Source organism: Lissotriton vulgaris, chromosome 2_1 (assembly GCF_964263255.1).
Source record: "Lissotriton vulgaris chromosome 2_1, aLisVul1.2, whole genome shotgun sequence".
Taxonomy (NCBI): domain Eukaryota; kingdom Metazoa; phylum Chordata; class Amphibia; order Caudata; family Salamandridae; genus Lissotriton; species Lissotriton vulgaris.
In genome coordinates, this window is record NC_141687.1 from 1637490902 (window position 1) to 1637504162 (window position 13261).

Below are 13261 nucleotides of genomic sequence, written 5' to 3' on the forward strand. Positions count from 1 at the left end.
TATAGGATCTGGATGAAATAGTTCCTCTGTAGGAGGTAGATCCTTCGGTGCTGAGGGCTTTCGTTCCGTAGGCTTTTTCGGCATCGAACTAGTAGCATCTTTCGGCTTTGAAACATGTTCTTTTGCAGTGTCTTTGGCTGGTGGAACGTGTGTTTTTTTCCGATCCGAGGCTTTTTTCGGCTCCGAGGCATGGGAGTCGGGTTCTTTTGGTGGCAATTTTTTGCTCGCCTCCCAGTGTGGTTTTGGTGCCGAGGAACGGGTGCCAGTCTTTGGTGCCGAATGCTTAGATGTGGAAGCATCTGGCGTGAAGTAAGAAGATGGCTTCTTTTTCATTGCTGGTAGGTGTGCGCCGGCACCGGGGGCAGGCTGACTCGAAACCGAGCCGCCTAAAGGCTTATTAGGCTTCTTTGCCGAGCTCGAAGGCGGGGCATGGGAAGCAGTCTCTCGTGTGCACCCGGGACCGAAGGCGAGGGTGTGACCAAAGTCTTTTTGGAGGGTGTCGAGGAAGGGTCGGGGTCGACATGTGTACTCACGACCCGCTGTGCCGGAGTGATGTCCTCGACGTCGGAGTCGTCGGCCGCGGAATTGCTGTCGACACCATGTTCTTGCTCCTGTTCCGGCATGTCGACGCCCTCTTGGAAGATGTCGTCTGGGATCGAAGCTGATGAGCGAGCCATTGTTCTTCGAGCTCGTCGGTCTCGAATCGTCTTCTTGGAGTGGAAGGAGGCACAAGCGGAACAGTCTCTGGCCTCGTGCTCCGGTGAGAGGCAAAGGTTGCACACCTCATGGAGATCGGTGTGAGGAAACTTCGACCCACATTGAGGACATTTCTTAAATGGCATCCTTTCCATGAGCTGGAAGACGAGGCCTAGGTAGGTCCGAAGGCCTTTGTCGACGACCGGAATAGAAGACTTCGAAGTTGAAGATTAGTGTCCATTGGAAACGCGGTCGAAACGCGTTCGAAACAATACCGTCGAAAATGGCGAGGATTGCGCGCCGAAGGAGAATCGGTTCCAACCTGAAGCACAGGAAACACATCCGAGCCAGATGGCGGAAAAAAACAATCTAAGGATGGAGCCGATGCCCATGCGCAGTGTCATCCAAAGGAGGAATCACCTATCTCGTGACTTCCAAAGACTTTTCGGGACAAAAACAACTGCTAACATCCGGGCACAACACTAGGTGGTGATCTATGCACAGTGTGTAATGTGCAGCTCATATGCCTCGAACACATGGTTCCCTTAGGTGAAGTTAATTTATATACTGTACCCAAAGTGAACGCCTGGAACCTCATTAGTAAAACTGATATATTTTAAGCAATGGCAAACCGATATTGGATAGAAAATAAATCAATTTACTAAATATTAAATGTGCTTTCATGAGGAAAATGGTGGATATTTTAAGAATGCACCACCTTAATACTTTAGCAAAATAAGTGCCTTTCCGAACTATATTTAAACCTGATATGCTAGTTATGTTCTCATCACTACTGCAGCCTAAGGCTTTAGGAGTCCTTTAACGAAAGCGATACTTCTGCTATTTGGACCTGTAGGTTTCCGTAAAACAACAGTAGCCTCTAAGGGCTGTCTAACACTAAAGACAATTCATCTGTCTACAGGCTGAGCCCATGAGCTCTGTGTATCATCTCAGTAGTGGGATCTGAAGGGCTGACTTTCACCAGGGTGGAGTAGGAACAGATATCTTCTGCTGAAGAGGGAGGCCTCTACTAAGGCTGGTTAAGAAGTACTGGCTCCCGGCAGCATTGAGTGGGCAAGGCTGGCTTACAGTAAAGAGTGGTAGAAGGGCTGGCTTCCAATGACATGGATTAAAGTAGGACCGGCTACTACTATAAAGTAGGAAGGGCTGACTACCACCACCATGGAGCAGGCAGAGCTTACTTCTGCTAAAGTGAGGTAGGAAGGGCTGGAGTCCAATAACATGGAGTAGGTAGGGCTGGCTTCTGCTAGGATTGGGTAGGAACAAATGGCATCAGGGAGAGGCAGGGTTGGCATCAGCTATGGAGCGGTAGGAAGGGGGGTTGACCTCCACCAGAATGTTGTAGGCAGGGCTGGCCTCTGCTAGGGTGAGGTAAGAAGGGTTGGTTCCACCAGTGTGGTGTAGGAAGAGTTGGTTCCTGCTAAGGTGAGATAGGAATGGAAGCTTCTTTTAAGGTGATATAAGAAAGGCAGACTTCTACAGAGAGGTTTGACTCGTGCGAGAGAGGAGTGAAGAGTTAGCTTACCATGAGGAAGGTCAGAAGCCACATGCGGCATGCCGTAGTTGCGCACCAGTTCCCACTCGAAGTCGTCATCCTCGCCCTGGCTGTATTCACACTGGGTGGTGTCTCCGTCCTGTTCAAAGGTGCAGCCAGCTGTAGGAGGAAGCAGGGAGAGAAATCAACAGGGCAAAAGGGTTTGAAGGCAAAATACAGAAAAAAATCTGAAATGGCGCACACCAAGGGAAGGAAGCAGGGCCACAATGGAACCAAAATAGGCCCCACACTGCATGAGATCACGGAAAGAATGGGGCTATGGGGACGTTTATGGTTGAGTTATGGCAGCCCATCCAGCTCAGAAGCCAGTCTTCTATCCCATATCACTCAGGGAAAATGGCAGAGTGGTAGACTGGGTAGGCTGTTCCCCAGGGGACAGCCTACCCCTGGGGAACAGCCCAGGGGTAGGCTATCTAGATTCTAGATTACATGACATTACAATGATTTGCATACTGGCTCCTTCTGAATATGAAACAAGCTTTGGCAAATTCAATAGGTCTGCATTGGGAGTCACCCGTTTTGCTTTGTCAGTGCTTTTTTTGTTATGGTTTTAGTAACACTTTATTGAGGAAGCTGTTGAGCCCTATTCAATCCAAAAACAATAATCACTGACTAAAAGCAAAAAAATGTTATGGTCTTAAAAAGCACACATTGCCATAGTGGTCCCTGGCATTTAAGGGAATTACAGTTTGTGTGACTATGCTTCTAGCCAAAGGGCAGAATGCTGTCACTCACAGTGAAGTTAGTCGATTGCACACTGTTTCATATTGTATGCTGAAGCAGGGAGAACAAAAATGTGAAACACACAATAATAACAGAGCTGTGGATTAAGAGGGTTAACAAAGCCCCATACATAAGTATATTATACATATCATTTTAGTGAAATCAAAAGGTCTTGACTAACGCCAAACCTAAACATAGACACAGGCCATGGAAAGGCAAGCCCACAATCAACAACAACCCTTGGTGAACCGGGATGAGAGGTGGAAGGTTCTCTAAACCTATGCCAACAATTTTGTTTTGGCCGCAGCAGCTATTGTTTAACATGTTGGAAGGGTCTAACTGGATGTGCAACATCAGAGGTGCCTAGTAATGTATACTTCTTTTACAGTTAAATATCTTTGAGGATCTCTTGACTGCCAAAATATATTGTTATTCTTTTATAAACCTTCTACACTAAATGTTGCCACCACTCCACTTGCTGTAACACTTTTCGCCCTAAGTGGGATGGGTGTGCCCAGACGTGGGTCTGTTGCTCACTGCGCCACTGGATTCAAGCTAGCCTGGCTGAAGAAGGGTGAAATTGACATCCTCCCAGGATGCTTGTTTCCGGTCCAGGGAGGACCTGGCCTGGCATTTCGGTCTGGACTGTTCCCATGGGGCACAGGGTCAGGACTGATTTACATATGGCTGGGTCCAAACTGGGGTGGCGTAGTCGGCAAAAGAATGATGGATTTAACCCAGATCTTTTGACTGGGGGAGAATGTTTGCATAGTCAGCTTTCCGTCCATTTGTTTGCTGTAACACTCCATCAAGATCATAATCCTTCTTCGGTGCTTAGTTTGCAATAGAAGGTGTGCCTGAAGCTCTTCTCAGAAGCCTGCAGCTAGTGCAATGAAATGTCAATGCACTGAAAACCAAGGCTGCATAGTGCTGAATTCACCTCAGGCATCTATACTTCACTACCAGACCCTCCCCCCCATCTCACTTTGGCAGGTTTCACCTTCTTCCTTTTGATACCATTTTTCAGTCTTACTCTAACCTCTGTCTTTCTGCATTGTGTGTTTTTCCCTCTCACTCCTGTCTGTGCAATGTGGGGTCCCTCAAGGGTCGGCGCTTAGTCCCACCCTTTTTAACATCTATGTGACCCCCCTTGCCAGACTTATCAGATCTTTTGGGATGGAGGTAGTCTCCTACGCGGACGACACGCAGATCCTCGTGTCTCTCTCCCAGTCAATTGAGCTGACCGCTTCCAGATTTAGATCCTGTATGGAGGCCGTCGGCCAGTGGATGATTTACAATTCACTCAAATTGAATGGGGAGAAGACCGAGGTGATGGTGTTCGGCGGAAGGGAAGATATCTGGTCCATGGCGTGGTGGCCTGACTCGCTCGGTCTTTGCCCCAAACCTACTTCTTCGGCTAAAAATCTTGGGGTAATGATTGACCCTACCCTGGACATGCGCCAGCAAGTCAACAGGACGGTATCGACCTGTTGGGGCATAATTCATGTTCTTAGGAAAATAAGGAACTACCTTTCCTAGCCGTCAAGAAGGCAACTTGCGGTCGCCCTTTTGGGATCGCGTCTGGACTACTGTAATGCGCTGTATGCTGGACTGAATAAGAGTCAGATGCAGCGCTTGCAGGTAGTCCAGAATGCGGCAGCTAGATTTGTCCTCGATCTTCCCCGTCGCTCTTCGGCCACGCTGGCCAGGAAGCAGCTGCATTGGCTTCCGATTAAGGAGCGGATTGTTTTCAAATCCATGTGTATGGTCTACAAGGCCTTGGCTAAAAGCAGCCCCACAGGGATTAGAGCCATCTTGACCTATTACAACCCTGGCAGGAGCCTTCGCTCCTCCAATCACTCTTTCCTCCACATCCCCCGCATTCGGAAAGCCAGATGGGGTGGTAAGGCTTTTTCCCTCTTGGCCCCTAAATGGTGGAACGATCTTCCATTAGAACTTAGGTCCCTCCCTTCCCTCCAAACCTTCAGAGCTGCCCTTAAAACACGCCTCTTTGTTCAAGCGTACATGTAAGTGCATGACTGCCCGCTTTCTGATCTCTTTATTAGGCGCCTTGACACCTTCGGGTTTTAGTTGCGCGGTACAAGATGCAAAATAAATAAATAAATAAATAAGTAAATGGCTGAAAGGGAGAATAAGTACCGGTCCCCAAAAATGAGTGACAGTGGTCCCCTTCAGCAACCACCGGCTCAAATTAAGCACTGCTGATGGTCTACCATTAAAAGCCACAAAACAATGACAGATTCCAACAAATGGTCTTGAAATCTGATTTGCTGTTAGGAGAGAGGGGAGAGTCCATCTTTCAAACAGCCACAAAACTTTTTGAATCACAACTGACACCAACCGTGCACACACTACAGTAATGAAAACAAGAAGGGAAGCTTAGGGATCACACTTCATTGATATTTTAGTCTTCATATGGCATACTATTTACTGGACCACTACACTTGTATTTAAGGGTACAGGTTGCCTGCTTGGGAAATTTGGGTAAATAAGGATGGCCCAAACATGTACCAGCCCAGTTTGCCCCCAATGAACCAGCGAGTCTATGCAACCTAACCCTGAGAAACCAAGGACATGCCAAAGGGACTGCTTGGTTTATGGAGCATTGCACAACCATTCGGCTAAATGGGCATCAACATTGGGGGTAGTTTCTTCTGAAGTACCCACCCTGACAAATGGCCCACGTTGGTTCTTGTTTGATGGTCCTCACCCATCTTGCAATGGTGAAATAATTGCTGATCTGGATTGGTCACTGCTAAGCCCTGTCTAGTAACTACAGGTGGCAAAATTTGAAAATGTTTTCCCAAAATAAGTGGATTCTCGGTCAGTTCCGTCTTTGGGTTTTACATCGTAGTGGAAGTATGTTCTTATGTACAAAAAGAGGTAAAAAGTGCCTACAAGGGATTTTGTTTATAGAGAACTTGTATTTGTTTAGAATTACTTAAGAGGTAAGGCCTACAGGAACATACACCAAAATGTCATTAGACAACAACAATAAATGCAGATTGAGAGCACAAAAACACTGGAAATCCTATTTGTATGAAAATATACGTATTTTTATATAGCGGAAAGTAAAAGAGTACAAAAACGAGACAAATCAGCAATGCGTCATGAACGGAAGTAAAATCAAATGAATCCAACAGTTCATGACAGACATCTATTCCAACAAAATCAAAAGCAAAAAAATCTCCTCATAAGCATAAACGTCACTAAAGAACAACAAATTCCTCAGGAATAAATGGCGGAGTCGACGTTTCGGTCTTTGTGGCGTCAGTCCGTCAGACCATCTTCAGGATGGTAGATATTGCTAAAAAGAACACTCTTCTATAATTAGTAAATTCAGCATAGAGCCTTAGCGAGGCTCTATGGTGTGGGCCTCAGCGTGGATCTATGGGCAGGGCCGTGAATTTATCACTAATACACAACAGAAATACGTGCAATTTAATAAACCAGCAGAAACATCCGTTTCAACGGAAAAGAAAACACTCTTCTATTCGTTACTTGTCGCTGATATTTTGGGACAAGGCATTGTATTGAATCTGGCGTGACTCTGTGACTGACGCCGGATTCAACACAACCAGTTCCAAATTCTAGTTGCATTACCTGAGAAGGATTGTGCCAGAAGTTATTCCCTTTTAAAAGTTGGAGGTTCGAGCAGTCGATTTTCAGCATTGCATGAAGGTCTGGAACCACCTGATATTTTGAGTTTGTTAGCGAGGAGTGGAAGTATAAATGGCTTTATGGGTGATGCAAGTAGTCTTATATATTAACCTAGTTTCAATGGGAAACCAGTGAAGAGAAATCAGTATGGGTGTAATATGTTAATTTCTTTTCGCCCCATAGATGAAATGCACTGATGAATAGAGAATGGATTTTAGAGAAGATAGGTGGTTTTGGGGAGGCTTGCATGGAGAGAATTACAATAGTCCAGTCTGGAGAGTACCAAAGATTAAACCCGAGTTTTGAGGACTTGCTCAGGAGTGAAACGCCGAATTCCCCAGAAAAGTTGCAGTTAGAAGCGTACCTTCTTGGCCATGGTGTTGATTTGGGATTGGAGGATGAGTTTTTTGTCCAGGATGACACCTAGGGATTCGGCACGGTCAATGATGCTAGGTTTGCCGTTAATAATGTTCAGATTATCCATCCATAATTGAACAAGAGGTGGGGAGTTTGAGGTTGAGATAAGAAATTCAGTTTTAAAAGGATTCAGAGTTAGATGATGAGATGTCATCCATTCTTGGATGGAGTTGAGGATGGTGGCGAGGACTGAAATGTTGTATGCAGAGGACACCTTTAGGTAAAGTTGAGTGTCATCAGCATAGAGTTGGTAATAGATCCCTGACCTATTTAGTAGGATTTCCCAGCGGCTCCATGTACAGATTGAAGAAGTGGGCGTGAGGATTGAGCCTTGAGATTCTCCCTGGTCCAGAGCCTTTGATGTAGAGAGAGAGTTTTCCATTGTAATAATCTAAAATCTGGAGGAGACACATATGCAGCGCACTCGCAGGGATGGGAAACTCCAGGATGACTTACTCGCCTGGAGAGCCATGTGTATCGAGGGGATGGAGGGGGATGATTCAGACGCCACCAGCGCTGAGCTGTTTTCCTCCGCTTCCTCGGAGTCTGATGATGATGGGGGGGGATCTGGGGCGGGGTGTCGGGAGGTAGTGTAGCAGTCCCCTGTGCCATGCCGATATTCCTTGTTGCATACATCTGTCTTTAGTTGTGATTCCCATTTGACCACACTGGACTGTGAGGACCGTGTTCTAATTGGCCCTTGCATTCATCTCCTTCTGTGATCGGATCAGCGCTAAAAATGCCATTCATGGGGTTCTTCGTTACTGTTATACTGTTGTTTAGTTTGGAACTGCATCATAAATGAAAATTGGCGTAGACATTGATATTGTTTACTTGATCTTTGAAGCACAAGTGCGAATCCCTTTACTCGCTTAATAGGTTCACCTTGACGCCGCCCTGCCTCCGGGATGTGGGCCATACCTGGCTGTGTACTCCCTTTGGACCTGGCCTACCTGTTCCTTATATGTCAACTGGCTTGATGACTGTATAATTTGTGCCTTCTTTACTATCCTCGCCGCAATAAACATATTTTTTTTTAAAAAATAATCTAAAATCTGCCCATGAAGTATCCTTCAAACCATTTGAGCACTATTCCTTTAAATCCCATTCTTTGATTTAGTGTGTTAAGAAGTGTGTTATGGTCTACAGTGTCAAAGGCTGCAGAGAGGTCCAGAAGGATCAGAAGACAGCAGCTGTCTGAGTCAAGTACTCATAGGGCATTGTCAATAACTTTCAGCTGTTATTGAAACTGGATTGAAATTCATCCAGAAAGTAGTTGTCCGTGATATGTTGGGAGAACTGCACTACTACGCATCTTTCAATGATTTTAGCAAGAAAAGAGAGGTTGGTGATAGGCTGGAAACTGTTACGGTATTCACATCCGCTGAGGTTTTCTTTACAAGTGGGGTCACCTGACCTTTTTTTTAGGGCATCAGGAAGGGAGCAACATAGTCAAGGTGCGATTTCACTTTTGCATCGAAGAATTGAGAAAATTCTGCTGCATTCTTAGGAAGGTCCTCAAATTTGATGGCTGAAGATGAGGCAGGGTTGCTAGTAGATTTGATTGGGTCAAAGAACCTTTTTTAGTATATTTTTGGCAGACTCAAGGAGAGTTCTAAAGTGATTTGCTTTTTTGCAATGTGTTTGTGATAGCACGATCTTGCATATCGGAGATTTGAGTGATTAGTGATGGAGGGGGAACTGTCTCCATTTCTTCTCCAGGTATCTCAGGTTTTTTCTTTCATCATGGAGGGACTTATTGAACTATGGGGAAGAGGGGCGGTTCAAACATTCAGGCTGACGGGGGCAGGGTGCAGCGAGAGCTGCAGCAGCAGCTCGGTAGCCAACCTAGTAGGCTGTTGGTCGCAAAAGTGCGCAAGTGGGCCAGGGTCAGGACGGCGCAACAGTAAGAAGTTGCTTTTTCCTCATGAAAATGATTGTCCCAGATCATGGACGATTGGGTGGGGTGATGGTGGCATGGGCAGCAACTCCACAGGAAAAGCAGTGGCACTGCAGGAGTTCAGAGAAGCCTTCTCTATTCTGGGCATAAAGGCAGCAGCAGGGTCCAGGGATGGGTGAGGGAAGGTCGGATCCTCTTGCCCCCTCCTTCCTCTGAGCCGAAGAAGAGACAGTGTCAATCTCTGCCCTGTCTCTGTATCTCCAACTCTCTTTCATATGGGACTCTTCTGTTTCCCCTAACCCCCATCTGACTTCCAGCTCTTTCCATCTCAAGATCCCTCTAGCCTCCCCGGCTCCCCTCCCTATTTCCTCTCCAGTGTCCTCTCTCCTTATCTGCTAGTCAGCCCTCCTAAGCCTGGCTATTCACAATCATGACTTGATCCGGAGACATGATAGCCTTTTATTTAAGATCATTTAATGTACATGACTCCCTATCACTCCTTATCTTCCTCGCTGCAGATTGCTATTTACCATCTTCATCCTCACTCAATCCCCCCCACCCCCACCCTCTCTTAAATCACTGTACCAGTCCCCTGAGTTCCTGGATCCCTAGAGATGAAAGTTTGCATCTCTTTTCCAATCTTCTGAGCCCATCTATCCCGTGAGGGGTTGGGATTTAAATCCCAGGGCCAATCTCCTAGACCCATTCCCCCTTACAGGTGAAAGTGTGTGCATCTCATATGCCACTCTCATGAACCCATGCATTCTTTGAGGGAAAGGATTTAAATACATGTGACAAGCTCCTGAACCCATGCAAGCCCTACAGGTGAAGGTTTGTGCACCCCTGTGCCAATCACCCAATCCCTTAAGCACATGCATCCCTCAAGGGGAAACGATTTCAATCCCTGTCAAGCCACTGAGCTTAAGTGTCCCTAGAGATGAAGTTCTCTCTGCAGCAATCCTCTGGGTCCATGCATAACTCAAAATGAGGGCCTTTGAGCCCCATGCCACATTTCGGTGAACCCATTTTGCAATAGAGGTGAAAATCGTCCTCTCTCCGGATCTATCTTATGCACATTACACTCTATCCATGCGTCAGGCGCCTGATCCCATGCCTCCTTAGAGATTACATTATCTCTTTGTCTGTGCCAGTTTCCCAAGCCCCTGCATCTCCATCCTTTATATTACTGCTTCCTGTGAGTGACTTCACTAGTTTTGTGTCTTTGTGCCAATGCCCGAGTCCACCCATAAAAGAGGAGAATGGCTTTATGTTTCCGAGCCAATCTCCTGAGCCCAACCTGGCTCAAATGAGAAAGGGTTCTATAGATCTGTGCCTTCCCCGGAGCCTATACATCTTTGGAGATGTAAGTCCATGTCTCCTGGTGGCAATGCCCTCAGACCATGCATACAGGTGAAGATCTTTACATCCCAATGCCATCTCTCAGATACTATAGCTGACGTTCAGCCTACAAACGTGTAATGTCTACATATCGCCAGAGTTCGAGGTGGGTGGGATCTGTGGGGAATGACGTGCCCATTCTTTATTAAATTTAACCAACACATTTCCTGCACTACTTGTTGAAAGACAACAGTTCGTTAATGGTTAAATCCTACTGTTGGGATGCTTCGGCTGAAAAGGGAGAGGAGGGGGTCTCCAGTGCTGTGAAGCCAGGGAGGGCCAGGGCTAAAGAAGAAATAAGGCTGCCCACCAGGGAGCCTGCTTCCTGAAAGAAATGTCAATTTATGTAATTGGTTAATCTGCAAATGTAAAGGCATATTGGAAGAGTATTGGCTTTAATTGATGGAGCCACTTGAAGCTTCATGATGACAATGATTTATTCGTTTTGAGAGCTAATGCAAGGGGGTTACCAGCTGAGTTCTGGAGTGCTGTGCTATTAATGCACACTTACAAAAATGTCTTCACTAGGTACTGCCTGACTGCGTTACTAAACTCTATATTTTGAATGCATATTTTTATCCGACTCAATTTTTTTCGAGCATTTTACAGAAGCCTCTCTTATACTGTGTGTGATGCAAGTTTAAAATAATGACAACAGAATGGCATGAGAGCACATTGAGTCAGACAAGTTACCCAAGGAAAACCAATGTAGAAGCCAAAAGCAGGGCCGACAGTTGCCAACAAGGCAACTATCGGCCCTGCTATTGGCTTCTCCATTGGTTTCCCTTTGTAACTTGCTTGCCTCGATATGCTCGTGCCATTGAGGTGTGGCAGTGTGCCCGTTTGTGGCCTTTCTCTTGGGACCTCAATGGTGCTTGAGGTTGTTTTTATTTTGGGAGACGGTCTCCTTTGCCGCATTCTTTGGCATTACCATATCCGTCCCCACCCTAGTGGTAGGGTTCCTGATATTCTCACCAATGAGCTCTCGTTGTTGCTTGAGCTGGGGAGTGCCTGCTTTGCTGGAGGGTCTTTAGGGTATATTTCGGTCTCTTTTGGCTCTCTCCTTGCATGGCCGCAGGTAGCGCTGCTGCTTTTGACTTCTTTGGCTTTCGAGCTGCCTCTTGAGGTTGCCATTGCAGGTGTTCCTTAAAACGAGGGCCCGGCTATTCTGGGTGCACTGGTTGGGCTTTCTGCCTTTTTGGCCTTTGTTTGCTTCTTTTAACATAGGCACTTTTTTGGGGGGTTGACTTTTGCTGACCTTTTGGGTCTGGACGTTGTGCCTTCTGGCTGGCTACCGTGCGAGAGACCAATGCCAGTCCTGTTTCCTATTGTGTATCCTTATGACTGAAGGAGTGGGATGTGGAGGTGTCCCTGCTGTGTGCCAAGCTTCAATAGCAGACTACTGGGCTGATTTGCTAGTTGACTGAGATGAGTTTCATGGTAGAGGTGGTCCTTTATAGGTACAATTTTAGGGGATTAGTTTAAATGTTTTTTCTTTTCGATATGCAGCGGGGTGCCTGTCTCCATTGTGTGGACACACCTCATGATTGGGAGGAGGAAGGAGAAGCAGATTGAGGATATTAGGCAATTGAAGCATTTCTTTCAGTAAATAACAAAATTAAATGCAGCAAGAATTAAGCTTTGAGAAGAACACCGGGGGGGGGGGGGGGGGGGGTCCAATATGAACCACTGCAAAGTTCTGGCACAGAACAAGGTGTACAAAAAAGAATGGTTACAGCACACATTAGAAGCTCAGAGGCAAAATCTATCCTTTTGTGCTCAATGCTAATAAATGCGCGAGTGACGCCCTTTGCTGCTTTGCACCATGGATAACTCAAGTTCCCCCTTGCACTTTTCCACAGAGATAGCCTCAGAACCAGGGCGAATCCTTCTGTTGGTGGACCAGCTACGTGTCAGTCTCTGAGCTCCATTGGTGTCTACCAATTTGGACAAGTTGCCAGAGGGAGAGATAATGTGATTGGAGCTGCTGGGGCAGCACCGGCCTTCACATAATCCTAACAGGAGACCTCAGCATGAACCTGGAATGGTGTCCTGGTTCTTCAGTTTCGAGGGTGGCGGTAACTCTGAAACCTTTGAGGATGACGCAGTATGAGAACTGTATTAAGGAGATGCTGACTATATGGCGGGGCACTGGCTGGGTAAGGGCCCCATTTGATGGAGATGGGCTGCTGGAATCACAGGGACACTGTCACTGGATGAGGTAAGTTTCCACCATTGAGGTGGCTCTGGGGTAGGGACAACAGCCTGGGGTTTGTGATCCCATCCCCGGAGAATTGGAATACTGGGTTCCCTGTGTGGTCTGGGGAAGCCGAGGTAGTGCTGTTTGGGAACAACAGTCGAGCTTCTCCAGATTGCATCTTCAGACCCATTGTCACCACCCATGGGTGCAGAGGTCATTCCATGGTACCAGTGTAAAGGTGACTGAGGCCAGGAAGGCTTCACCTGTAACCGTGGTAGAACGGGCGCACCGTGGTTCTTGGTACTACGCCTAGTAGGGGCTCTGCTGGGTCTCTCTCGCCACAGGCTGGGCAGGATCACAGGTAATGACCTTGGCATCAGGCCGGGCACTCCTTGCCCTGATGTGTCAGGCAGAAGAGGGCGGCAGCAGAAGAATTGAGGACTCCCCTGGACCTCACCCCCAAAGGCTCTTCTGAGAACTTAGCCCGTGCATCGAGGGTGACGATAGGGGGCACAGGATCACAGATCCACTACTCGGAGAGCTTGAACTCCTAAAATGACCGACAGAAACCATTTCACGCTCCAAACTGTCCTTCGCACTCAGAGCCAAGTCATCATGATTAAATCTCTCCTGGTAAACTGGCCTGCTTTTGGGTTTAAAGGTTTGTGTA

At 46.9% G+C, this 13261-nt stretch overlaps 1 protein-coding gene across 2 annotated transcripts in view; it reads right to left on the minus strand.

Moving 5' to 3' along the window:
- Positions 1-13261, minus strand: part of PTPRU (protein tyrosine phosphatase receptor type U) — an 816311-nt gene that overhangs the window by 549773 nt on the left and 253277 nt on the right. For both annotated transcript variants that reach the window (XM_086957511.1, XM_086957512.1), the window contains exon 2: positions 2243-2371. In XM_086957511.1, coding sequence (XP_086813637.1) covers positions 2243-2371 — 129 coding nt within the window. The remainder of the gene's footprint in view (positions 1-2242; positions 2372-13261) is intronic.